At 48.2% G+C, this 25,754-nt stretch overlaps 1 protein-coding gene across 2 annotated transcripts; it reads left to right on the top strand.

Moving 5' to 3' along the window:
• Positions 1-580: 580 nt before the first annotated feature.
• On the top strand, positions 581-25,550 carry LOC140904221 (uncharacterized). Of its 2 annotated transcripts, XM_073326648.1 has the most exons (5): positions 581-713; positions 6,562-6,688; positions 7,439-7,567; positions 18,907-19,020; positions 19,390-25,550. In XM_073326648.1, the coding sequence occupies exons 2-5, from the start codon at positions 6,655-6,657 to the stop codon at positions 20,916-20,918; spliced, it is 1,806 nt and encodes a 601-aa protein (XP_073182749.1). In that variant the 5' UTR covers positions 581-713; positions 6,562-6,654; the 3' UTR covers positions 20,919-25,550. The 2 variants fall into 2 exon arrangements, with proteins under 2 accessions (XP_073182749.1, XP_073182750.1); XM_073326649.1 differs by lacking the exons at positions 581-713; positions 6,562-6,688; positions 7,439-7,567 and adding an exon at positions 13,767-13,819.
• The last annotated feature ends 204 nt before the right edge of the window (positions 25,551-25,754 follow it).

Below are 25,754 nucleotides of genomic sequence, written 5' to 3'. Positions count from 1 at the left end.
GCCTTCCTCTCCCCAAAGGCCGGCTCACTGGCCACCCAGGGTGGGCAGCTCCCTGTGTCTCCCACTGTTTTGATCTGTCCCTTAAACTGCACGAAACAGGACACAAACTTTCACCATGCGCACCGTGGGAATAAGGCAGAACTTTAGACCCACCTAAAAACTAAAAAAGAAACTGGCTGACTAAATTATTTTTCTGGCAACTGGCAAATCCATAGAACAACCGACCGAGCTGGTCAAATGCCATCCTGGTGGTAACCCTAGGCACACAACAGCCAGCGTGTGTGGGGGGGGGGGGCGCCCCGGGCTCCTACCCAGGCCTGGCCCCTGGGGGGTTTGTGACTCGCGGGGACTCGGGCTCTGCCCGGGGGCACCCCAGCTGGATCGGGACCAGCTGCTGCCCGGGTCAGTCGGGGCAGGGCGGCGGGACGCGCAGGCAGCCGGGGTGGGGATGGGCCGGCCGGGGCCAGCCCCTGCCCAGCGAGCGCTGCGTGGGGGTGGAGGACACACAGGCCGGGCTGGGGCTGGGCAGGGGGGCGGGATGCAGGGAGAACAAAGGGGCCAGGCACGCTCCGCAGCAACTCCTGGGCTGTGTGAACACAAGGGGGCTGGGATCTGCCCGGGAGCCGGAGCCGCTGCGGCTCCCCCCATCCCATGAGGTCTGTGCTGAGGGGGAGACCTTCATTAAGCCCTCGCCCCCGGGCCGGAGACTGCAGGTGAGTCCGTGGGACCCCGGGGGAGAAATGCTGGCGACGGGCAGGAAAGCGACTCTCTCCACCGGGGGCTCAGATCTGCAGCCCCCGGGAATCGGCTCCCCGCTTGCTAAAAGCGAGAGATCTGGAGCTAGTTTCATGTCAGGGAAGCCGCTGCGCAAAGCCCCTGCCAGGGTCTGCTCCGCGGGGCGTCGGGGGGATGGAGAGCGGGCCCCAGCCGGGTGTCCCCTGGGTGTGTCTGGGGTGGGGGGTCAGGAAGGGAGGGAGGAAAAATGAGCCAGAGATGGAGGGAGGGGAAGACAGTTCAGCGCCCCCCCCCCCCCCCATCACACACTGTCTCTGTGCAGGCAGGAGATTCCAGGGGGGTGATGAAATCCTTCCTGGTTTGCCATTTCCCTGTCAAATCCCGATCAAATTCTCCCCAGTTCTTCCCTTTACTGTGTAACTCTCACATAGGGATGTAAAATCCCCCTAGATTCCCCCTTTCTCTCAAGTTACTGGCCCTTTCCCCCATTTGCCCCCTCACAAATTACCCCGTTTCCCCTCTGGTTCTCAATTAAAAATCGCTCCAGCTTTGGGATATTTTCCCACCCACTTTATCTGTGGGAAACTGTCCTTTTTCAGGTGGGAAATTGGTATCCTGAGTCCACCCCTAACTGGGCAGGGGGTTAGTGGGTGCAGCTTGGGGGAGCCCTGAGACATGGCTGCCTCTAGGGTAGGAGCTGGGGCTGTGTGGGTCCCAGGATAGTCCAGAGACCAGGCCGGTGAGGTCATGTCTTTTATTGGACCAACTGGTCTCTCACTAACAGAGCTGCTCCAATAAAAGCCATGACCTCACCCACCTCGTGTCTACAGTGGGGTGGCTGCCTCTGCATGGAAATGGGGTGCTCATTCCCTGCCACCGACAGGGCCTGGAAGGGACACAAGCAGGGCTTAATTTGTAATGACAGGAGTGCCAGGGCAGGTGGGGGCTCAAGCAGTGATTTTACTTTCATAACTGACGCAGCAAGCCCAGGGGTGCCCGGGCCCTGAACTGCCGGGGCTCAGCCCTGGAAAGTCCTGGCACAAATTAAGCACTGGATACAGGAGGGAATGAGAGAAGCAAGTGTCCCCAGGGTGGTAACCAGTCTCAAATCCCCATCTGCCCAGTGCAGCTGCTCAGACACCAACTGCCTGTCACCGTGTCCTCTCCCATTGCCCTGTTAAAGCAGCTTTGCAAAGGGCTCCCTGCTGTCATGTGGATAGTGCTGGTGGGGGGGAACCGTTACTTTCTGGTTGTTTATTGAACATTCATATACAATCTTTTCCAACTTTCCCACTTTTCCCTCTCGTTGTTTCATATGGATATAAAATCCCCTCAGATCTCGCTTTCCGTCCCCCCCCCTCGTATCACCAAATATTTAGTTTCAGACCCATTTTCTCACATATTTTTTTTCAAAGATTGATATAAAATACTCTAAAATGTTGCCCCATTTTCTTCCTAATTATCTATTACTGTTCTAATATGCCTTGGGATTTTCCCTGTCTCTCTAGTTATAAAATATTAACATAAAAACTCTTCCAATTTTGCCCTTTTTTCAAATTCTTGAATATTGATATGAAATTCTTGCAAGTGTTGCTCCTTTTCTACTTATAAAATATTGAGAAGAAATTAACTCAAATGTTACCTTTACTTATTATTGACTATTGATATCAAATCCTTCACACTTTCCTCTCTAATTTGTGAAAATTGACCCGAAAATTCCTCAGATTTCCATAGTGGAGATTACAGGGGGTTAAATTCTCAAATGAGCAACTTTCCCCTGTCATTGGTGTCTGAGAATTGCCACAATACTGAAGAAGTGGGGGTTTTTACCCACGAAAGCTTATGCCCAAATAAATCTGTTAGTCTTTAAGGTGCCACCGGACTCCTTGTTTTCACAATACTGTATTGAGCCCTCACATTCCCATCACTGATTTCACAGTGGGTCCATGGTGACTGTTATTTGTCAGTGACAGGCATGGAAATTGGTATGGATTTTGGCCCCCCTGCCCCTGTGCACTCCATTCTCCTCTTAAAGAACCATCCCCCCAGAACTCCCTCTGCCTGTGTGAATACCCTGGCAGGGGGTGCTGATAACTTTCTATGCATTTGTCCAATACAGAAACAAACCCACCAAAGATCTTGCTTCTCCTCCCCCTTTCAAAACTACAGGAACACCAGGTTTTGGAAGGAAAACTGTGTCCCTGACCCCTTCATGGGGAGTGAGGGAGCAGGTAGGAAGTGGGTTACCACGCCCACAAATATCTGTTGAAAAGGATTCTGACCTCATCCCTCCTGAGCCATATTTCTGCAGGAGCTAGTCCAGCCATTGCAGAGGGAACGACCCTGGAATGGAACTTTCCCAGCCAGAGGGGGAAGGAGAAGGGACGGGGAAAGGAGATAGAAGGGGAAAGAGGAGAGAGAGACTGAAAGGGGCAGTGGGAGAAATAAGTGGGGAGAGAAATTCCCAGATCTCTAACCTGCCCAGACACACTTATTGCTGCATCCCTGGGCAGATTTACTTTCCTGTGGACAAGGTGAGGAGCAGAGACAGGAAAAGCCAATTTCTGGGGGTGCTGCCTTGGGGACAGTGTTGGGGGAATGCCACTAAGTGATTTCTTGGGTTCTGCTCTTTTCTAGCATTTGGTCCAGACTCAGAGCCTGTGTTACTGGGAGGATTCAAAAATGTCTTGGTGGGTTTAGTCCTAGAGGAAGGGGCCAGGTCTGCACTGTAATAAAGTGGCCGAGTGTTTCCCCAAAATAAAATCATAGAAACATAGGGCTGGAACGAACCTTAACCAGTCATCAAGTCCTGCCCCCAACACTAAGGCAGGATCAAGGAAACTGATAGATATGTCCAACCTGTTCTCAAAAACCTCCAATGATGAGGATTTCACAGCCTCCATTGGTAACCTAGTCTAGTGCTTAACTAGCCTTTTTTGCAACCGAGTCATGTGTTTGACTTAGATTTAATTTGTGATCCACTCTAACCCCCAGAACCTTTTCAGCAGTACTGCTGCCTAGCGAGTTGTTCCCCATTTTGTAGTTATGCGTTTGATTTTTCCTTCTGAAGTGTAGCACTTGTCTTTATTGAATTTCATCTTGTTGATTTTAGACCAATTCCCTAATTCGTCAACATCGTTTTGAATTCTAATCCAGTCCCCCAAAGAACTTGCAACCCCTTCCAGCTTGGTGTTTTCCTCAATTTTTATAAGCATCCAATCCATTGTCCAAGTCATTCATGAAAATACTGACTAGCACCAGACCCAGGACCTCCCAGTTTGACAGTGAACCATCGGCAATTACTCTGAGCATGATCATGAAACAAATGGTGCAGCCATTTTATTGTAATTTCATCTAGACCCCATTTCCCCGAGTTGGTTTATGAGACTCATGTGGCATTGTGCAAAAAGCCTTTGCTAAAATCAAGATTAATCATGTCTACAGCATCCCTCTTAACCATGAGGCCAACAACCCAGCCAAAGAAGGTAATTAGGTTGTTCTGGAATGATTTGTTCTTGACAAATGCATGCTGTTTATATGTTGTCACCCTGCTATCCTCACAAATTGATTGTTTCAATAATTTGTTCCAGTATGATTCCAGGAATTGAAGTGAGGCTTGACTGGTCTTTATTTCTCCATGTCCCTTTTTGAAGATAGATGCTATATTTGCCCTACTCCAGTCCTTTGGGATCTCACCTGCCTTCCCTAAGTTCTTGAAGATAATTGCTAATGGTTCTGAGATTGCTTCAGCTAGTTCCTTAAATACCCTAGTTGAATTTCATCAGGCACTGCTGACTTGAATACATCTAACTTCTCTAAATATTCTTTAACCAGTTCTTTCCCTATTGCGGTTTTTGTTCCTTCCCTCTCAAAGTTAATAATAATTGCTTTAAGTATCTGGTCATAATTAACGTTTTTGGTGAAGACTGATGCAAAACAGCTATTAAACTTCTTAGTCTTCTTCATGCCATCTGTTATTAGGTCTCCTTCCCTGGTAAGCAGAGGACCTACACTTTCCTGTGCTTTCCTCTTGCTCCAAATGTAGTCATAAAACCCATATCTTATTGTCTTTTATGTCCTCATACTAAGGGATGTCTTCACAAACCGCTACAGGGTTAGTGCGGACAGTACCTGCACCGACGGACGGGGTTCTCCCGTTGGCATGGGTGCCCCACGTCTCTGCAGTAGCTAGGTTGACGGGAGAATTCTCCTGTCAACCTAGCACGTCCACACCGGGGGTTTGGTCAGCTTAACTGCGTCACACAGGGGTGTGGATTTTTCACATCCCTGAGTGACGGAATTATACCTACCTAATTTCCTTGTGTAGTCCAGGCCTAGGTGTAACTCCTTTTGTATTTGAATCTTTCTGATTTTTGTCCCTACCTGCTTCTTCTATTCTTTTGTACTCATCCTCAGAAGTTTGTCCACATTTCCACTGTTTGTTTGTAGGAGTCTCTTTCATATTCAGATCACCAAAGAGCACCCGATGGAGCCACATTGGCCTCTCACTCTTCTATCTTTCCTTCAAAGAAGGATAGTTTGCTGTTGCTCCTTTAATATTGTCTCACTGAGAAATTGCCAGATCTCCCAAACTTCCCCCCTCCACTTAGATTTTATTCACAGGGGACCTTACCATCCAATTCTCTGAGTTTCTTGAACTTTGCTGTTCTGAAATCAATTGTCCTTATTCTGCTGCTGTCACTCCTTCCTTTCCTTACAGTTATTAAATCTGTCATTTTGTGATCATTTTCACCCTTCCACCTTCAGATTCATAACCAGTTCCTCCAGCTTTGTCAGAATCAAGTCTAAAACCGCTGACCCCCGGTTACTGCTTCTGTCTTCCAAAACAAAAATCGTTCCCAATATATTCCATGAATTTACTGGACATTTTGTGTTTGGCCAGATTACTTTTCCAACAGACTTCTGGGTAATTAATTCCCCCCCCACACACATTAATACTTGTGTTTTAGCTATTTCCATTGTTTGTATGGCAGAGTCTAGAATGTCTGTCTTCAGGGAAAGACCCTGGGAGAAATTGGGCTATGAAACAAACTAAAGCCAGTTCTGCAGGCAGGCTGCAACATAACATCCATGTTTTCCTTCAGTTTGTCCCATCCTCCCATAGGACAGGAAAGGGAAATGGCTGCCATGGAGCCAGTTCAGGGAGGGATTCCTGGGGGGTGGCTGGTGGGTTGCTTTTGGAGAGAGAGAGAGGGGGGCAGTAAACAGCTAGGAGGTGGGAGGAAGGGTGGGAGACAGGGTGTGACAAAGCTGCTGGGACTTGTTTAACCTGGGGGTTTAGATTCTAGGAATAGACCCACAGGGACTGAGGCAGGAAATTCCCCTATTTTTGGAACAGGAAACAAACCTCCTCGCCAGGGCTAGGAAAATGTACCAGATTCCCAGTGCTGGATCCTAAACCTTCTAGCCAGAGGTTGCTATGAAATATGAAGGGGCACCCACCCGTCTTGGGGAGATGCCACCCACCCCCCCACATACCCAGCTGCTGTTATTGGGGGAGGTGTTGGGATTCTTACTGGGGGCTGTCCCTTCCCATGGCTGGGGGCTACGTCTGCTGTATCGGCCCCTTGTCTAGTAGGTGAGCGATGAATGTGCAGACCCTGCCCCCTCTGTCTGCTGCAAGGGGCAAGGGGTTCTCTTTCTCCCCCCACCCCAATGCCTCTGACTGCTCTGAGCGGGGTGAGGATGGGACTCTGCTGACTGGGTGCATGCCAGCGCCTCCATCTGATGGGCTCCTTTCCCCCGTGATTTGTGGAGCTGAGAGTGGGGCAGCAAGTCCTGAGCGTGGGGCTCTTGCTCTTTCAGGGGCCGGTGACCTTCGAGGCGGTGGCGGTGTATTTCACCAGGGAAGAGAGGCCTCTGCTGGAGCCCACTCAGAGAGCCCTCTACAGAGACGTCATGCAGGAGACCTGTGAGAAAGTGACTTTGCTGGGTAAGGATTCCTGTCCCCTCAGTTCCTAGAAGGGGAAATGCAGAGTTAAGGTTCACATCACCCCCACAATGCCACCTCAACTCTGCCCTGTTTCAGCAACACCCCGACACGCCAGGGACACACCCTAGCACTCGCCCCTCCTGGAGAACACTTTGGGAACAGGGCACAGGAGCAACACAGCACAAAGTCGAAGGTCTTCTCTTGGCTAAGGCAAAACTTGGGTCCAGGTCTGGCATAAAGAACAGACGCTGCCTGCCCCTGGCCAGCCCTCCAGCACCGAGCCCACTGCAGCCAAACCAGCTCAGATGTACAAACTGTTACCCCAGCTTTACCCTCTCCCTGAGATTCCTTCTGAGTCGTTGCCTTCACTTGCTCCTCACGAAGGCCTGGAGACCACTAGCATGTCTGCCACCAGAGTGCCGACAATCCCCCTGGCTAGAACGCGCCCAGTCACAGACACAACCTACAACACTGAGCGCTGAAATGGGGCAGACTCGGTCCCTCGGGGTTCACCTGCACCTCTCTGCATATCACAGTCACAGCTCTGCCAAGCTGCTCCAACTAATCCCTCCACTGTCCGAGTACAGCTACACCTGGCCCAGTGCTCACAGCCGGAGGGGATGTGGAGAAATGCTGGGATTCCCGTCTGTGGAAAACACAAACAACGGCATGTAGATATTATAGATTCACAGATTTTTAAGGCCAGGATGGGGTGTTAGATCATCTAATCGGATCTCCTGTATAACACAGGCCACAGAATTTCTCCCAGTGACTGCTGTGCTGAGCTGGATACCTTGTGTTGGAGAAAATCATCTTCCAGAAAGGCATCTGCTCTTGACTTGAAGACTCCAATAGAGGGAAAATCTGCCACTTTCATTGGTAATTTGTTAAAGTTGACACCACCCTTATAGACCTATTTCCGCTGGCTATTGCCAGCTCCAGGATTAGGGGGTCGGGGCAGAGGTGGCATGTACTTTAGCTCTTTTCCTGGTTTTCAGTGGTTTTAAGTTTAGCCACTATCCACATAACTGGCTATGAGGGCATGAGGCAGCACTGGGCAACCTTAATGCTGCATTATTGTACCTTATGAGCATTTAACTTCTGTGATTTTAATAGACTTTTTTTGCTACTATGACTGTCTCTACACTAAGGCTTTTGATGGCATAGCTGTGTCAGTTAGAGATGTGATTTCACACCACTAACTGACAGAGCTATGCTGGCAAAACTTCTATGTAGAGAGCAAACCAAAGTCTACATGTGGATGTTAGAGCACTTCAAAATACTGCTCTTAACCCAGCAGTTTTGGTATCAGGGCAAAACTTCCAAGAGGAACTCCTGCAGAATGCAAGACAAATCCACAGCACACACTGTGTGAAAGTTAACACAGGTAGGGCTCAGGTCTAATGGCCACAGCATGCCCTCTTGTGCCAACCAATTACTGTGAGAGCCGATTGCTGGAAACCCTCTGGCTGTTAACAGGGCCTTAGAGTGAAGTGCATGTGTGCAGCAAGACTCACCCATCAGTTTGGCGAATTCTACAGTTATTAACTTTTCAATACTGCTTCCCCATAGAGGCCTTGAGTGCCATGGAACAGCTGAGATAAATGACAAGGGATGGAGATTAGTCAGGAGACCATTAGAACCATAATATAAGCCCCAGGCAGATGCAAGAAAAGAAGAACACAAGAACGGCCATACTGGGTCAGACCAAAGGTCCATCTAGCCCAGTATCCTGTCTTCCGACAGTGGCCTGTGCCAGGTTCCCCAGAAGGAATGAACAGAACAGAGAACCATCAAGTTCTAAGAGGAAAATGATTTTTGTAAACCGCTGCTTTGAGGGGGGGCTGTATCTGAGGAACCTCTTGATCAAATTAATGCTACTTTTGGGCCAATAACCTCGCCCTCCACCTCCATGGTGAGCAGTATATTTCAAGACTATGTCAATAAGCATGTGAATTTTAGCAATAGTAGAATAGTCAACCTTAAAAGAGAAAGTAATACTCAACCAGCACTCTATCATAAAATCATAGAATATCAGGGTTGGAAGGGACCCCAGAAGGTCATCTAGTCCAACCCCCTGCTCGAAGCAGGACCAATTCCCAGTTAAATCATCCCAGCCAGGGCTTTGTCAAGCCTGACCTTAAAAACCTCTAAGGAAGGAGATTCTACCACCTCCCTAGGTAACGCATATCGGAGCTGGCAACCTGCTATAATAACTTCCCAGAGGTGGGGAGGGTGTGACAATCAGATGAACCCACCTGATGACGGGAGACAGTTTGATGTTCCTATTCAGGAGTCCCTGGAAGAAGGGAGAGCAGGGAGCAGTGGGAGGGGGGGAAGAGGATGGGGAGCTGGTGCTTGTGAGATGCTGCAAAGCAGGGAGGGCTGAGCAGTGGGAGGGAGTCAGGGACAGGTGCATTGGGGAACTGGCAATGGGGAAAAGGGGCGGAGGGCCCAGCAGTGGTGCTGTTGGTGGGGGAGGATTGCGTAGAAGATCTGGGTTACCGGGGAGTGGGGAACATGGGATCATGAGGAGGAGAAGGAAGGGGTTGCTCTAGGGGTCAGGGAGGGTCTGGTGGAAGTGGGAAGGGAAGGTTTCAGGGAGGCAGAGATTTGGGGCACTCTCTGGGCTAAGACTGTCTGCTCTTTGTTCAGATTCAGCTTTTCCCAGCAGCTCGTCCATAGCTGCATTCAGAGACTCAGCAGCCTGTGGGGGGGGAAGACCTCTCCTCTGGCTAGTTGGGTCATTGGCATTCTCGCAAAGAGCCACCACCTGTAAACTTCCTGGTCTCAGCTTCTCTGCTGTCACAGACGTGGGGGCTGCCTCTTGATTTAAAGAGAGACAGTTACTTTCCAAAAAGCCTATCAGGACCAATGTCCTGAAAAACTAGGACCTACTGTCCTCTCCCAAGTGAGCAGTGAGGAGACATTCCTGTACTCCCACTATTTCTTTCCTAGTTTCCCATTCTGGGCCCTGTTCTAAGACACATCTCTGTGCTCTCTGGAGTGGGGATTCCCCCTTGTTCAGCTGCAACCTGCTAGCAGCTAAAAACCTGGATAGTTTTCTCACTGACAGGCACTACACAAACACCCCTTCCCTTCCTGAGAAGGGTCTGCCTTTAGCTGCAGTGCAGGAGCTGGTCTCAACCACTCCCAAAGCTTCCCCCTGCTTCATAGGAATTAAAGGGCTTCTCTCCCATTCCTTCAGCAGTTCCTGGGACTTTACCCTTTTCCTCAGGGGTCCCAGTATAATATTCCTTAGACTATCAGGGTTGGAAGGGACCTCAGGATGTCATCTAGTCCAACCCCCTGCTCAAAGCAGGACCAATCCCCAACTAAATCATCCCAGCCAGGGCTTTGTCAAGCCGGACCTTAAAAACTTCTAAGGAAGGAGATTCCACCACCTCCCTAGGGAACGCATTCCAGTGTTTCATCACCCTCCTAGTGAAAAAGCTTTTCCTAATATCCAACCTAAACCTCCCCCACTGAAACTTGAGACCATTACCCCCACAGTCAAAACACTTTCCAAATCTCCCCACACCACATGAATTCTAGCTAGCGGCACAGGGTATCTGGTTCTGCCCACATCTACCATTTTTGCCATTTGACCAGGTAATATGCTGCCATGTGGGGCCAGTCTGCTTAACCAGAGAAATTGGAACCCCAATATCCCTCCTTCCTGAGCATTCCCTGCCGTGACCCCTGACAACCCTACTGTCCTCCATATCTGGTTCTGCAGAGGCTAATCTCACAAAACCAGTATAAGTGACAGGTACCTGAGGAGGTTCTGTGCTCAGGGCAGGAGCCTTCACACGGGTTGTTGGCTGCTGGCTTCCTCCCAGCACAGGGCATGTATTCCTCAGATGATCAGTGAAATGACAGTGATAGCACCTTTGGGATTCTTCTGTTTTCACAGGAGATTTGGGATGGGGATTAGAAGAATGGTTTTGGGGAGGCGAGTGTCCTTTCTTTCCAGGGGTAAGACAAGAACCCTGCTTCTCACCAGGTTTAAACCCCTCTTTTTGTGATTTGCTCTCAACCGATGGCCGAGTTTGCTCAAAGTCATCATCCAGAGATGCCATCTCATCCACAGCTTTCACATTTTTGGCTATTTCATGTTATCTTTACATATGCTTTGGAAATGCTCCTGAGCAACAAGGTCAAACATTTCTTCAAGGCTTGCAACCCCTTTCCCCTCACCCACTTTTCCATCAAATCTTTCGTCTTGTTCACATATTCCCCATAACCCATACCAGCACCCCTCTTAAGGTTTCTAAATTTCACTCTATAAGTTTCAGGGGTAATCTGAAATCATTTCAAAACTATTTATTTGAATTCATGATAATCTAATCTGAATTAGCATTTCGAGGAATATACTCAGAGCTTTACCAGTTAATTTTGCAACCAAAGTGGGGCTTCTCTTATCAGGAATCTGATGATTCACACACAGCCTCTCAAAAGGACTAAAATATTCAGTAATATCTTCTATCTCTTTGTATCTAGGTCATAATTGTTCCCATTTGTGGATTTATGGAAAGGTGGGAATCAGTGGTGTGGGAGGGTTCTGGTTCTGCTTTTCCAGCAAGTCCAACTGGTGTCTTCACCCTCTTTCTCGTCCGTCAGCTGCTTTTGCTTGCAGTTCTACGGCCCTCTCATGTGCTAACTTCTGGGCTTCATCTTTTTTGGCTGCCTCCTTCTCTTTCTCCTTTATCTCCAGTTCTTTCATTCTCAACTGATGCTCGTAGTCTTTCTGCTATCCGTAATCTGTACAGCTCTAATTTTGCTATTGCTTCACTGCTTTCACTCATCTTGAAGCTTTTTCTGCTCCTCTTTCCCTTTCCCGAAATAAGGGAACAGAAAACTGGTAACCTTCTCTTTGACTGTTTTCAGCCACCACACTTAAAGTCTCACTTAAGATCTCTACGTCAGTGCATGCAGTGCAAATCTAAATCAGAACAAGCTGTGCATGTCACCCTGCTCACTTGGATCCCCAGGATGCAATCTGGGGCTGGGATACCACTGTGTCCCCTTAACTCTCTAGCCTGGGCTGTCTCACAATGCTTTGCTAGTGAAAAGCAGCAAACCCCTCCAGGTGCTATCACCTAGCCCAACAGCATGTGGGGCCCCACACTCAGCTAAATTGTGTGTATGCTCCCTGAGCCACTCACGAATCACACACAGAGAGACACCAGCAAATCTCCCAAGCCTCCAGCCTTGCACCCCAGAATGGTACCATCTTGCCCTGCTCAGAAGGCTGACCAGTGTAGGTTCATTACCTAGTCCACCCCTTCCTCACTGTGTAGAGGACACACACAAGCCTTTGTAAACTGAGCTGAGATTTCCAAAACACTTCAACCAAAACACACTGTTTTAGGTAAAACATAAAACAGATTTATTAACTACAGAAAGATTTTAAGTGATTATAAGTGGTAGGGACAAAAGATCAGATATAGTTACCAAAGAAAATAAAAGAAAGCACACAGTTTAAATCTTAAACCTTTTAGACTAAGTAATATTTGGATCAAGCAGTTTTTCACCCCACTAGATTACAGTTCTTAATACACAGGCTTCCCCTGTAAGCCTGGGACCAGTCTCCTTAGTTCAAGCCTCTTCTCAACATTCTTGCTACTTCCAGCATAGATGGGGGAGGAGAAAGTCCAAGGAATGATGCCACTGTCCCTTATTTTATATCCTCAGTCCATGGGCCTGGAAAACACAAGCCCACACATGTCCTGGTGGGTTTTGCTGAGTCACAGAATTGAATGTGATGCTTGCACATCCCTTTTACAGCATTGTAAATCCCTTGTTCAGAACTTCCCTGCTGCTTAATTGTCTCTTAACACCCTCCTGCATGTGGATTACCTCCTTTGTTATCACTGGGGAATTACCAGTAGAGACTCTCAAATTTACAACTTATTTAAGTAACAACCATATACAAAATCTCATAACTTCATACACACTAATGATATACATATTTGGACAGAACAATGGGTTTCAGCAGATCATGACCTTGTATATGGACATAAAATATCATGTTGCCTCTATATAAATCCATGGTATGCTCACATCTTGAGTACTGTGTGCAGATGTAGTTGCCCCATCCCAAAAAAAGATATATTGAAATTGGAAAAGGTTCAGAAAAGGGCAACAAAAATTAGGGGTATGGAACTGCTGCTGTATGAAGAGAGATTAATAAGACTGAGACTTTTCAGCTTGGAAAAGAGACGGTTAAGGGGAGATATGATTGAGGACTATAAAAGCATGATTGGTGTAGAGAAAGTAGATAAGGAAGTGTGGTTTACTACTTCTCATAACACAAGAACTAGGTGTCACCAAATAAAATTAATAGGCAGCAGGTTTAAAACAAATAAAAGGAAGTATTTCTTCACACAACGCAGTCAACCTGTGGAACTCCTTGCCAGAGAATGTTGTGAAGGCCAAGACCATAACAAAGTTCAAAAAAGAACTAGATAAATTCATGGAGGATAGGTCCATCAATGGCTATTAGCCAGGATGGGCAGGAATGGTGTCCCTAGCCTCTGTTTGTCAGAAGCTGGGAATGAGCGACAGGGCATGGATCATTTGATGATTCCCTGTTCTGTTCATTCCCTCTGGGGCACCTGGCACTGGCCACTGTTGGAAGACAGGATACTGGGTTAGATGGACCTTTGGTCTGACCCAGTGGGACCATTCTTATGTTTGTATGTACATGGCATGCTTTGTATGAAATATATCATAATTACATGACAGGGATGAATATGGGGATTCCAGGTGGCTGCTTTGAGGTACAGGGTGCCATAGTCCCCTTCTAGTCTTCCTCTACACCTTATCTCTGGGTAATCTCATCCACAATCATAAATTCAACTAACATGTCTATTCTGACGACTCACAGACCTACCTCTCTACTCCACACCTGTCTGCTTCTGTCCAAGCAGAAATCTCAGCCTGTTTCTCTAACCTCTCCTCATGGATGTCTAGCCATTAACTCAAACTCAAGAGCTGAAATGACTGAAGGAGTGCTCTTAATATTTCCTGCAAGCCAGAGACAACCCATGCCTGCTGATAGTGATGGGGAGGGGACAGAGTGAGGGAGGCTGGCTTCAGCAGTGTTACTGAGCATGCTCAGTCCATGTGAGTGCACCCCCGCCCCCCATGTATTAAAGACTATTGTAAAGGAGACAGTAATCAATTGTTCTCCATGTCCACTGGGTTAGGACAAGGAGTAATTGGTTTGATCGGCAGTAAGGGAGGGTTGGGTTGGCTAGTAGGAAAAACTTTCCTACTATAAGGATAGATAAGTATTCAAATAGGTTACTAAGGCCTTATCTACACTGCAGAGTTTTGTCGACGATCAGAAAGCTCTATAACACAAGTGGTATTGCATATTCACACTACGCTCCCTCTGTTGGCAGGGTGCATCCACACATGGGACGATAGCATCGACAGTGAGAGCAGTGCACTGTGGGTAGCTATCCCACAGTTCTGCTCGTCACCTTCTGCTGCTAGGTCTTCTGGGAAGGTGGTGTGTATTACAATGCATCATGGGTCCGGGCTCAACTTCCCATGATGCAGTGCTTTCCGTCCCAGCATTTCATGTGCTTCCGTCTTGGTTCACGGCATTTTTCAACGGCCTTTCTTTGCTGTTCACCCTGCCATCTCTATGTGAAAGGATGATTCCCACACCCCATAAATCCATGACAGCCTTCTCTGACTCCCTCCATGGGCTCCCCATCTCTATAACTGAATAACTTCCCTGGCAAAGCCAGTCAGGGCATATCCCCACCTTGCATGTCATCTCTCACTTGGTATAGAGATGCTGACTCCCACCTCCAAACAGCACATGTCACCAGACTCCATCACTCACATGTTAAATTTTAAAACCATCCCCTTCATGGTTTTTCCTATGCTGGGCCTTGTGCTTGATGTGGATGTCCCCATGAACATCCACAAAGGCACCTTGTGGTGTGGCCTGTGTATTCCATCACCCTTTGGGGTGGGGAGAAAGGGTGTTTGGGCCCCATGGTTGTATCAATGTGACTGTCTTTAGCCTCAGGGTTGCATGGCTTTATGGCCAGAGTCAATAAGGGTTAGGTGGGCCACCCCGCAAACAGTCTAGGGTGGGAGGCCCTAGCCTGCAGTCCAGGCAGAGCAATTAGTCTAGGAAATCAGCTTTCTGGCCAGACAGACAGCAAAGAGCCTGCTGTCCTAGGTCTGGTGGATGTCAGACAAACACAGTCATCTTGGTCTCAGGTGGGGAAGCTGCCACGGCAGGGCTGGGGCAGCAAGGGGTAGGGGGACTTGGGCTCACCCAGCTCCACCAGGGCCCTGCTAGTGGTGAGTGGGTTCACCACTGAGTCAGCAGGGGATTCTGACAGAAACAGGCCCACTCCTGTGTGGACAATGGCTAGTTCCCCCCCGGGCTACTTCCTACCATGACTCCTGTTGTTGTAGTTGGGGTGTCTCTGGTATCGCCGGGCTCCGCCACTCCCTGCAACTGCACCCTCCCTGGGGCATCCGCCAACACTTGGGTGTCAGTCTGGGGCTCAGCACCTCTGTGGTCCAGGATTCTGGCTGCTCCTGGGCTGGAGCCAGCAAGGTGCATCCTCCCTCCTCAGTGGGCAGCCCTGACTGAGCTGGGCTGCTCCCTTTTATACTGCAGTAGCCTTTGGAGCATGCCCAACAGGGGCGAGGGGGTGTGGCTTCTGATGCCAAGAGTGCTGCCTTAACCCCTTCCTCTCCAGTGCAGGGCCTGTATACCTTGTCACACACCTCCTCCCCCTCCTTCACACCCCTCTTTAAATTTCTTCTGTGCCATGAGGCCTACAAAACACATGCCAATAGCTCAGCTGCTGGTGTGCTGAGTGACCGCCGGTGACCAACACCGTGTTACTGTTTCCTTGCACTCCCCCTGTCTGTCTGTCTCCGCCTCTCTCTTGTCTTATTCTCACATTGTCAGCGCCTTGGGGCAGGGACTGTCTTTGTGCTCTGTGTCTGTAGGACATCCGGCACATTGGGATCCTGGTCCCTGGCTGGGTCCACTAGGTGATATGGTAATAGAAGAAATAACAGTGGTGGGTGGGTCTGGGGAGTAGGAAGGACAGTGTTAGTGAGCTGAGAAGGGTCCAGGTCAGGGTAGGCTGGGGGGTGGGTTTGGGGCATAGAGCTGACAGCTGGGAAGGCAGGGGGCAGTGGGGATGCCATGGAGTGCCTGCTGTGGGAATGCCGGGAAATGTTGGAAGCAATGGGAGGGGGTTAGATCAGGAGCTTGAGGAGCTGGGAGGGCTGGCGGTGGTGGCGGAAGCAAAGGGAGGGTGGGTGCCGGGTAGCGGGTGCTCCAGGCAGCGGGGGTGCTAACAGTGGGAGGGAGGGAAGGAGGGGACTATTTTTGGCAGGAGCTCTGGGGAGTCGGAAGCAAAGAACCCTTGGGACAGTAGGAAGATGGGGTGGAAAGTGATGGGGGTGGCAGGAAATTTGGGCCAGGAGGACAGCAGACAATAGGAGGGGAGGAGAGAACACATGGAATGGGTGCTGCTGAGCTCCCAGGAGGTGGGGAGGGCTGAGAGCAGCAGGACGAAGGGGTGTGGGTGTCATAGTGAGTGACAGGGATGCCTGCAACTCTGTCCCCTTCCTGGTCTCTCTGAGAGGCCCCCCCACCACCCCGCCTCCCACGTCAGGCCTCGTGCCTTTCCCTCTCCTGGCATGGAATTCTGCAGTTCTCCCACTCCTAGACCAGGCCATGGGCCGCAGCCCCCTGCGTATGCGCCCTGCTTACTCTGCCGGCCACCTGGGATCAATGGTGCACAGTGACAGAGCAGCTTTCTGCAAATTGAAGTCGTGCTCATTGTGCCGTAGGAAAAAGGGGTAAAATATTCATGCCTGTCTCACCTAAAGGCCCATCCCCTGACAAGCAGCTAGGCAGGCAGAGCTTCTTCAGACACCCCAGCAGGATTCCCGTGTCCACATGTCTTTCCCCCAAACAATTACCTGAACAGCCACCTCCCTCTCTCGAGGGAGTCCCTTTTCAAACTGTCCAGTTCTTTTGACCGTCTGGGTCCCAGGCCCTGGCCCGGCTCATCAAATGAATGATGTAAGGGGGCTGGAGCAAGGCGGGAGAATATTCGAAGCTAAGAGTTTGGGTGTTGTCTCCTGTCATAACCATAAAGCCAAGGGTAGCTTAGAATTCCTCCTTACCTGTAAGGGGTTAAGAAGCTCAAATAACCTGGTTGGCACCTGACCAAAAGGACCAATGGGGAAAGAAGATACTTTCAAATCTGTGGAGGGGGGCGAAGTTTGTTTGTGCTCTTTGTTAGTGTGTTCTCTGGGGAAGCAGAGAAGTATCAAGTCAGAAAAACTCCTTCTTCTAAAACCATCCTAAAATGAATCTCAATATTGCAAAAAGAGTAAGTAAATAAGGCAAGGCATGTTAGATTATCTTTTGTTTTTAGCTTGTGAATTTTCCCTTTGCTAGAGGCAGGTTTACTCCTGTTTTTTGTTACTTTGAAACTAAGCCTAGAGGGAGCTCCTCTGTGTTTGTGAATCTTTTGTTACCCTGTAAAATTATCTTCCATCCTGATTTTACACAGGTGATTCTTTCACGTTTTCTTTAAATAAAATTCTTCTTTTAAGAACCTGATTGATTTTTCAGTGTCCTATAGACCCAAGGGGTTGGGTCTGTACTCACTTTGTAACCAATTGGTTAGGATATTATTCTCAAGCCTCCCCAGGAAAGGGGATGTAAGGGCTTGGGAGAATATTTTGGGGGAGATAGGGCTCCAAGTAGCCCTCCCTGAATGTTTGTTTAAATCACTTAGTGGTGGCAGCATACCATCCAAGGACAAAAGGAATTTGTACCTTGGGGAAGTTTTTAACCTAAGCTAGTAGAAATAAGCTTAGGGGGTCTTTCTTGAGGGTCCCCACATCTGTACCCTAGAGTTCACAGTGGGGAGGGAACCCTGACATCTCCTTTCAGCCCTTTAGTGTTTATCAAGTGGTGGCTCATCCTGTCTTCTTCCTTTTCTGCTTATTTTCTTTACACCCCCCATTAACTGAAATCAAATCAGACATACTGTAATCACCCCCAATAGCCCAGACAACACACAGCATTCATCAGTATTACCGAGCAGCAGCAACTCCCTCTCAGGGGGTCTGGAGAAATGGGTCAAAGAGGAGGTGGGGGATGGGGTCAGTGGGACATAGGAGAGGGGAGGTTTTGGGGGTCAGGATTGGTGGGGGAATCCCACCCAGTTAACACATGATCCTTGCTGATTTGGAGCCAGCACTCCATCCGTATTACATTCCACTTTCACTTGATTGTACACATTTTCCCCCAAAATTATTATTTTCACTCCTCTTCTCTCTCCGTGACTGAGCGCCTGTCCCCGGCCCCACCACATGCAAACACCTCTCCCCCACCCACTGTGACCCCAGCCATCATCTCTGAGTCCTTATGTTCCTCCCAGCCACAACGCGACCCCTTCCCTGGCACAAGTGTCTGTGTGTGTCCCGGGCGATGTCATAAGTTGGTAGTGAGACTTCTTGAGACACAGAGAGTCCCTTCCCATCTGCAGCAGCCACAAACTCTCCTCCCAGCAGGCTCCTTGGATCTTTGAGTCCATCCCTCCTGAAGTCACATGGGCTGATTCTTATTTTTCACATTCTCCTTTCCTAGAGGCATTAGAGTCTGTTGGTCCTAAATTCCCCAGCCTCCCCCGCACTGGGGGATGTTCATACACCCCTCCACCCCCATTACACCTGATTTGCTAGATTCCCTAGTTTCTCAAAATGTGCTCTCTTGACATCTACTGCTCCTGACAGCTCACATTCAGTGTCATCCCTGCTCCCTCCTATTCCTCGCTACACTGAACCCCACCAGCCCACACTCACCAGTCCTAGATTCCCTATCTCTCATTGTCTCTGGGCCTCTAAGGTCAGCAAGAAGCATTTGCAGGGGATCTTCCATTCTGGCCGGAGCCTTCACTTTCTGGGACATGGGGTTACCATCTCTGTGTTCTAGGAGCCCCTTGATGATGAGTGTCTGCCTGTTGTGTGTTCCTGACAGAGGTGGGGACAGTTGAATCCCTCATAAGCAGAGTGCCTGGCACCTTTGAGTACCTGTTGAACTGGCTCTGGGATTTTAATTCTTTAAAATGGGCTAGGGTTAATATAATGGAGCATTTTCTTGTGACAAATATCTCCCATGTTTTCTTTCCCCTGAGCAGGGTTCCAGGTTTCCAGACCTGATGTGAGCTCCCAGCTGGAACGAGGGGAAAAGCCATTGGTCCCAGATCACCAGGGCTCAGATGAAAGAGAGATCCTGAAATGTACCTACCCTGGTGAGGAATCATTAAACAAACTCAAAAACGGTCAGTGCCTTAAGGAAACAGCTGGGATTCCCTACAGAAACTTTGTGAGCTCTCCGTGTTCAGTATTATTTCCAGCAGGTGTCATTTGCTCACAGCCAATACCACTCATGGCTTCCTACCCATCCCGACTGACACCTGGCAGTAGCTCCCTCCCTGACCTCCCTTCTCCCATGAGTTTTTGGGTGGGATGTGGAGGCAGAATTGATCGTCTCCTGACTTCCTTATGGGGGAGATTTTGGGGAATTCAGCTCCTGATTTTTCCTGTCTCTCCAGCACAGACTTTGGTTTGCTCTCTCTTTTCCATTCCTGTTTCTGAGGTTTCCCTCTCTCTCCCAGCAGGTGAGGGGACGGTGAGTGGGAGTGTGGAGCAGAATCCTAAAGAGGAAGATACTGAACAAGTGGAACTGCACAGGGTATTATCACGAAGATCCAAAGGGAAAGTGCCCAGGAGCTGTGAGCAGGGAAAAGGTTATGAGCATCAGCAGAGGCCAGAGCATCAGGGAAACCAGACAGAGGAAAAAGTGGGTAAATCCATTAATTGTTGGGAAACTCACAAAGATGTCAAGGGAACCACAGCCCAGCAGAGAATCCTCAGGGGAAAGAGAAAAAACACAGGCACTGAGTGTGGGGAAAACATCAATAGATGCTCATTCCTTATAAACCATAAGAGAATCCACACAGGAGAGAAACCCTATGAATGCTGTGAGTGTGGGAAAAACTTCACTCAGCGCTCAGCGCTTATTAGACATCAAAGAATCCACATGGAAGAGAGCCCCTATGGATGCTCTGAGTGTGGGAAAAAATTTTCTGATAGCTCAGCCCTTATTCAACATCAGAGAATTCACACGGGAGAGAGACCCTATGAATGCTGTGAGTGTGAGAAAAGCTTCGCTCAGAGATCAACCCTTATTACACATCAGAGAATCCACACAGGAGGGAGACCCTATGAATGTTGCGAGTGTGAGAAAAGCTTCACTCAGAGGTCAACCCTTATTCAACACCAGAGGATCCACACAGGGGAGAGACCCTATGCATGCTGTGAGTGTGAGAAAAGCTTCACTCAGCGATCAACCCTTATTACACATCAGAGAATCCACACAGGAGGGAGACCCTATGAATGCTGTGAGTGCGGGAAAACCTTCACTCAGAGATCAACTCTTATTCACCATCAGAGAATCCACACAGGGGAGAGACCCTATGAATGCGGTGAGTGTGGAAAAAACTTCACTAACAGCTCAGCCCTTATTACACATCACAGAACTCACACAGGAGAGAGGCCCTATAAATGCTGTGAGTGTGGGAAAATCTTCACTCACAGCTCAGCCCTTATTAAGCATCAGAGAATCCATACAGGGGAGCGACCCTATGAATGCTGTGAGTGCGGGAAAAGCTTCACTCAGAGCTCTGACCTTCTTATACATCAGAGAATCCACACGGGAGAAAGACCCTATAAATGCAGTGACTGTGGGAAAAGCTTCACTAAGCGATCAGTCCTTATCGCGCATCAGAGAATACACACGGGGGAGAGACCCTATGAATGCAGTGAGTGCGGGAAAAGCTTCACTCAGAGCTCTGACCTTCTTATACATCAGAGAATCCACACGGGAGAAAGACCCTATAAATGCAGTGAGTGCGGGAAAAGCTTCACTCAGAGCTCAGTTCTTATTGCACATCAGAGAATCCACATGGGGAAGAAAATCTATGAAAGCTTCACTGATAGATCAGCCCTTATTAGACATCAGAGAATCCACACAGATGAAAGACTCTATAAATGCTGGGAGTGTGGGAAAAGCTTCCATCAGAGCTCACACTTTATTTACCATCAGCGAATCTGCAAGGGAAATAAGCACCATGAAGACCTTGCCTAGGGTTGCTAAACATCTTCTTTCGCCCCGTAATACTTTTGCTAATTCCCACATAGTGACTTTTAAGGCTATTTTGTACCCTTTGCTTCACTGTGGTCACTCAGCTCCCCCATTTCCGCCTTTCGCAGTTCACTCTTCTTTTGGGAGAATCCTGTGGTCTTTCCTATGTACTCCATTTTCCTATGAATAATGGGAGTGTGCATTCCTCCTGCCAGGAATGTCATTCAGACACAGGTGGGGAACCTCAGCTAATTACAGTAAGGGAAAATATACTAGGGTCTCATCTCCACTACGATTTTCATGGAGTTAGCCATCTGGAGTTATCTGTCCTGATGTAAAAACTGAACTATTCTTGCAGTAAAGACATAGTCCATGTTCAGAGGCTGGGATTATCGAACATGTTTCCTCACGACTTGACCTCACCTCCCACACTTTTCCTGATCTAAACAACCCTGGAGCATCGCTACAAAGCAATTGTTAGAGCCACTGAAACCCAACTGTCATATTTCCAAGTGTTCTCCTGTTGCTCAGAGCTGGGATGAACATTAATTATTTTTGGTACCCTTCTTCTCATTTAAAATAGAATTAATTATCACATGGAGCAGGGTCAGGGGAAAACATATTTGTTCAGCTTCTGTGATGCCTGAAGGAGACAGGATGAGTCAGAGAGATTCCCTCTTTCCCCATCATCCCATCACCGTTACTCTGTGCCTGAGCCCTGCAGACTTTTATCTTCTGCCCCATTCAACCCTTCTGTCATGCTGTCTAGAAGGGCTCACCAATGGGAGTGCTTACCTCAGGGCAGACTATCAAAAACAGGCCAGAAACCCTAAACCGGTGTGTGCTCGACAATTAGATTTCACCAAACCAATAACAGTTATGAACTCCTGGCTCGCTGTAACAGTCTTACCACAGAGTCACAGACAGGCCCCTTCGGCTCTCCAGTCTCTCTTGCCATCCGGACAAAGTCGACTTAGTGATAAATGGTCACTGACACCAAAAATCATACCACACTCAGGCACAGGCTCCGGCTTCCTCTGGGCCCCGGGGGTGCTCAACTCCCAGCTCTGCCTCAGGCCCCCTCCCCACCTGACCCTGTCCCCCAAGCCTCTGCTCCCGTTCCCACCCCTGCACCGCCCCAGGCCCTGCCCTCAACCTGCCTTTTCCCGCCCCCCTCTACCCCTGCCCTGCCTCTTCCTGCCCAGTTCCACCCCCTCCCCTGAGCCCGCCTCGTCCCTGCTCCTCCCCTCTCCCCCCAGCACCTCCTGCACACCTCGGAACAGCTGGCGGTGGTGGGCAGGAGGTGCTTAGAGAGAGGGGGAGGAGTTGATTGGCAGAGCCACCGGTGGACAGGAAGCGCTGGGGGGAGATTGGGAGCTGGTTGCTGGTGGGTGCTGACCATCGGCTAATTTTTTCCCATAGGTGTTCCACCCCTGGAGCACCCACGGAGTCGGCACCTATGCCCTCTGGTTCCTTCCAGTATGAAGAGACCAATCATTTACCCCAGATCAATTGGTGTTCTAAATCCTACACCAAAGACAACACCTGTAGCCAGTCCTGTAATAAACTATCTGCAGATTTATTAACTAGGAAAAAAGAACAAGAGAGTTACTTACTGGTTAAAGCAAGCAACCATAGACACACAAATGAGTTACCATCTAAATCCTCAGAGTCACAGAGTTGTAGTGATCTGTCTGTTCAAAGTGTCTTTCAGGGCAGACCCAGGAGTCAGCCCCTGGGGAATCTCTGCCTTCAGTTTAGAGTCTCTGGCCCTTCATAGTTCAAACAGCCTATGGGCCATCAAATCAAATTTGATGTATTCAGCTCAGCGGGGGCCTGATGCTATTCACCCCAGGGTGCTGAAGAAATCTTGAAGTCACTGGCAATAATATTTGCAAACTCATGGATGACAGAAGCAGTCCCAGAAGATTGGAGAAGGGCTAACATGGTGCCCATCTTTTAAAAGGGGGGAAAGGAGGCACCAGGGAACTACAGACCTGTCAGCCTGACTTTGATACCAGGGAAGCTACTAGAGCAATGTACAAAACATTCAGTTTGCAAATACCTGGAGGACGAAGGGGTGATCACTAGCAGCCATCACGGCTTTACTAGGAACAAATCATGCCAAACCAGCTTGATTTCCTTCTTTGACAGGGTAACTGGTTTGGTGCACAGGGGGAATGTGGTGGATATAATATACCTGGACTTCAGCAAGGCATTTGTCACAGTCACACATGACATTCTGATAAGTAAGCTGGAGATATGTGGGTTCGGTGGAACTACCATTAAATGGATTCAGAATTGGTTAAACAACCACAAAGAGTAGCTATTAATGGAATGATGTCAGATTGGAGGGAGGTCTCAAGTGGGGTTCCACAGGGATCTGTTCTGGGTCTGCTGTTGCTTAACATCTTTATCAGTGACCTGGATGTTGGAATACAGAGCATATTGATCAAATTTGTAGATGACACAAAGCTGAGGATGGGTTCCCAACACTTTGGAGGATGGAGCTAAAATTCAAAGGGATCTTGATAAATTGGAGAACTGGGCTAAGGCCAACAAAATGAAATTCAACAAAGACAAATGTAAGGTGCTATACTTAAGGGGAAAAAACAAATGCAGAATGGGGGATAACTGGCTTGGCAGCAGCTCTGCTGAGAAGGATCTGGCAGTTGTGGTGGATCACAACTTCAACATGAGTGAGTAATGCGATGCTGTTGCAAAAAAAACAAACAAATGCAATTTTAGGTTGCATTAACAGAGGCACTGCATGCAAGTCACAGGAGGTAATCGTACCGCTCTACCTCGCGCTGGTTAGACCTCAGCTGGAGTAATGTATCCAATTTTGGTCACCACTGTATAGAAAAGAGGTAGAGAAACTGGAAAGGATCCAGAGGCGAGCGACAAAGATGATCAAAGGGATGGAATGCAGCCATGTGAGCAAAGGCTGAAGGAACTCGGTATGTTTAGTTTGGAAAAGATGACCTTAAAGGGGGACGTGATAGTGGTCTTCAGATACTTGAAAGGCTGCTATAACAAAGACGGAGAAAAGTTCTCTCTTGTTACAGAGGGCAGGACAACAGGCAATGGGTTCAAACTACAGCATAGGAGATTTAGATTAAATCTCAGGAAAAACTTCCTAACTGTAAGAACAGTAGGACAATGGAACGGACTGCCTAGGGAGGTCGTGAAAACTCCTTCACTGGAGGTTTTCAAAAGGAGGCTGGATAGCCATCTGTCTTGGGTGGTTTAGATACAATAAATCCTACATTTTGGCAGGGGGTCAGACTAGATGATCCTTGTGGTCCCTTCTAACCCTGTGGTTCTATGATTCTTTGGTTGGGCAGGAGATAAAACATCCTGTGGAAAACCAGTATTTCACACTTGGTAATGTTTCTCTCCTGACTGTGGCAGTTTGCATTTTAAGAGCCAAAACTTTAACAACGACAGAGCAAACATTCAAATACTACCTCACAACATGGAGTACAGACATTATAAGTGAGATTAATACATGCAGCAGTATACAAGCATTTCATAGAGTCTGAACACTAAACACATTCTTATAAAACCAATACCTGGTCTGAGCAAAACTAACACAAGTGAACTGGTCTGGTCTCCAGCTATGCAGTTGTGAGTTCTTAGCTAATGCCTGCAGCCTGGACAAGAGCTGGCCACTGGCCGGCCAGGATCACACCCTCCCTCTCCCAAAGTGGCACATGATGCAGTGTTCTCAGCTCTGTTTGCCTGAGATCACTCTGGTTTCTTTGATCCTAAATCCGACTCATTGGGGCTCATTGGGATAGTGTCATAGACCACAATGGGAATTTGAATGGATCCCAAACACAGTGTGATCATTCTGAGTTTAAATCCCAGTTTCCGTCTGTTGGCAAAGCAACTTCTGGGCTTTCTCCTGCTGAAATGGGAAGACTGGCTGTTTTTTTCCAGTTACGATATCAGAGAACAGGATGTGAATCTGTTGTCCTGATTCTGAGTCATGAGATGTAACCTGCTCTGGAATTTTACTTTATATGAAACTGAAAGTGTCTTATACCGCTCGGTGATTCAGGTCTTCCTCTTTCCTGAAGGCTGTTTGGTTATATAACTGGATATTAGTTTTGTTTGACAGAATGCTCAGATTTATTGGAGACTTTGAGACAAATAACTATCTGATAAAAATAGTCACTTCTTATTTTATTTTTGCTTTCCCTCCAACCCTTTCATGATGACATGGAGAAATGTGTAATGCACTTCAGTCAACAGGGGAGAATACTCTAAGCCATTGGACATGCTACCAAGGGAACAGAGGTGTTTTTAAATCCCCACTATGAAATGGTGAACGACTGCCCACCCCAGATTGTGCAACTTACTGATCATAGCTTTGTTCAGTTCTTTAGGTCCATAGTTCCACAGTATGTGACTTGGAAGTTTGCAAAATGCTTATGAAGTTATGACCCAGGCCCTACAGGAGATCACTCCTGAATATATCTCCTAGCTAATATTTTGACTTGTGAAATGTTGTGTAACTATGCAGACGTGGTGGAAACAGAAGTGGTGGTTTTTTGAACTAATCCTTTGTAGGTGCTGCAAATGAGTATAAAATGAAATCGGTGTTGAATGTAAGATAGCTGTAGAAAAATAACTATTTTTGAACAGAAATAAAATCAGAGATTCTGATTCAGGTCTGTGCCTCATTCTTAACTTAGGCCATGTCTACACTTACTGAGGATTGATGCTGCTGTGATTGATGCAGCGGGGGTCGATTTAACCGCTGTAGTGAAGACCTGCTAAATTGATCACAGAGTGCTCTCCTGTCGATTCCGGTACTCCACTGGAACGAGA

Source organism: Lepidochelys kempii, chromosome 28, assembly GCF_965140265.1.
Source record: "Lepidochelys kempii isolate rLepKem1 chromosome 28, rLepKem1.hap2, whole genome shotgun sequence".
NCBI classification, from domain to species: domain Eukaryota; kingdom Metazoa; phylum Chordata; order Testudines; family Cheloniidae; genus Lepidochelys; species Lepidochelys kempii.
The sequence above is the reverse complement of the archived record's forward strand: the minus strand, read 5'-3'. Positions and strand labels throughout refer to the sequence as shown.

Excerpts from the sequence above, each read along its gene's own strand:
- LOC140904221 (XM_073326648.1), top strand. The coding sequence starts at position 6,655 with ATGCAGGAGACCTGTGAGAAAGTGACTTTGCTGG. Across the intron at positions 7,568-18,906 it reads AAAATCTGCCACTTTCATTG|GGTTCCAGGTTTCCAGACCT; the intron begins GTAATTTGTTAA and ends TCCCCTGAGCAG. Across the intron at positions 19,021-19,389 it reads CCTGAAATGTACCTACCCTG|GTGAGGGGACGGTGAGTGGG; the intron begins GTGAGGAATCAT and ends CTCTCCCAGCAG.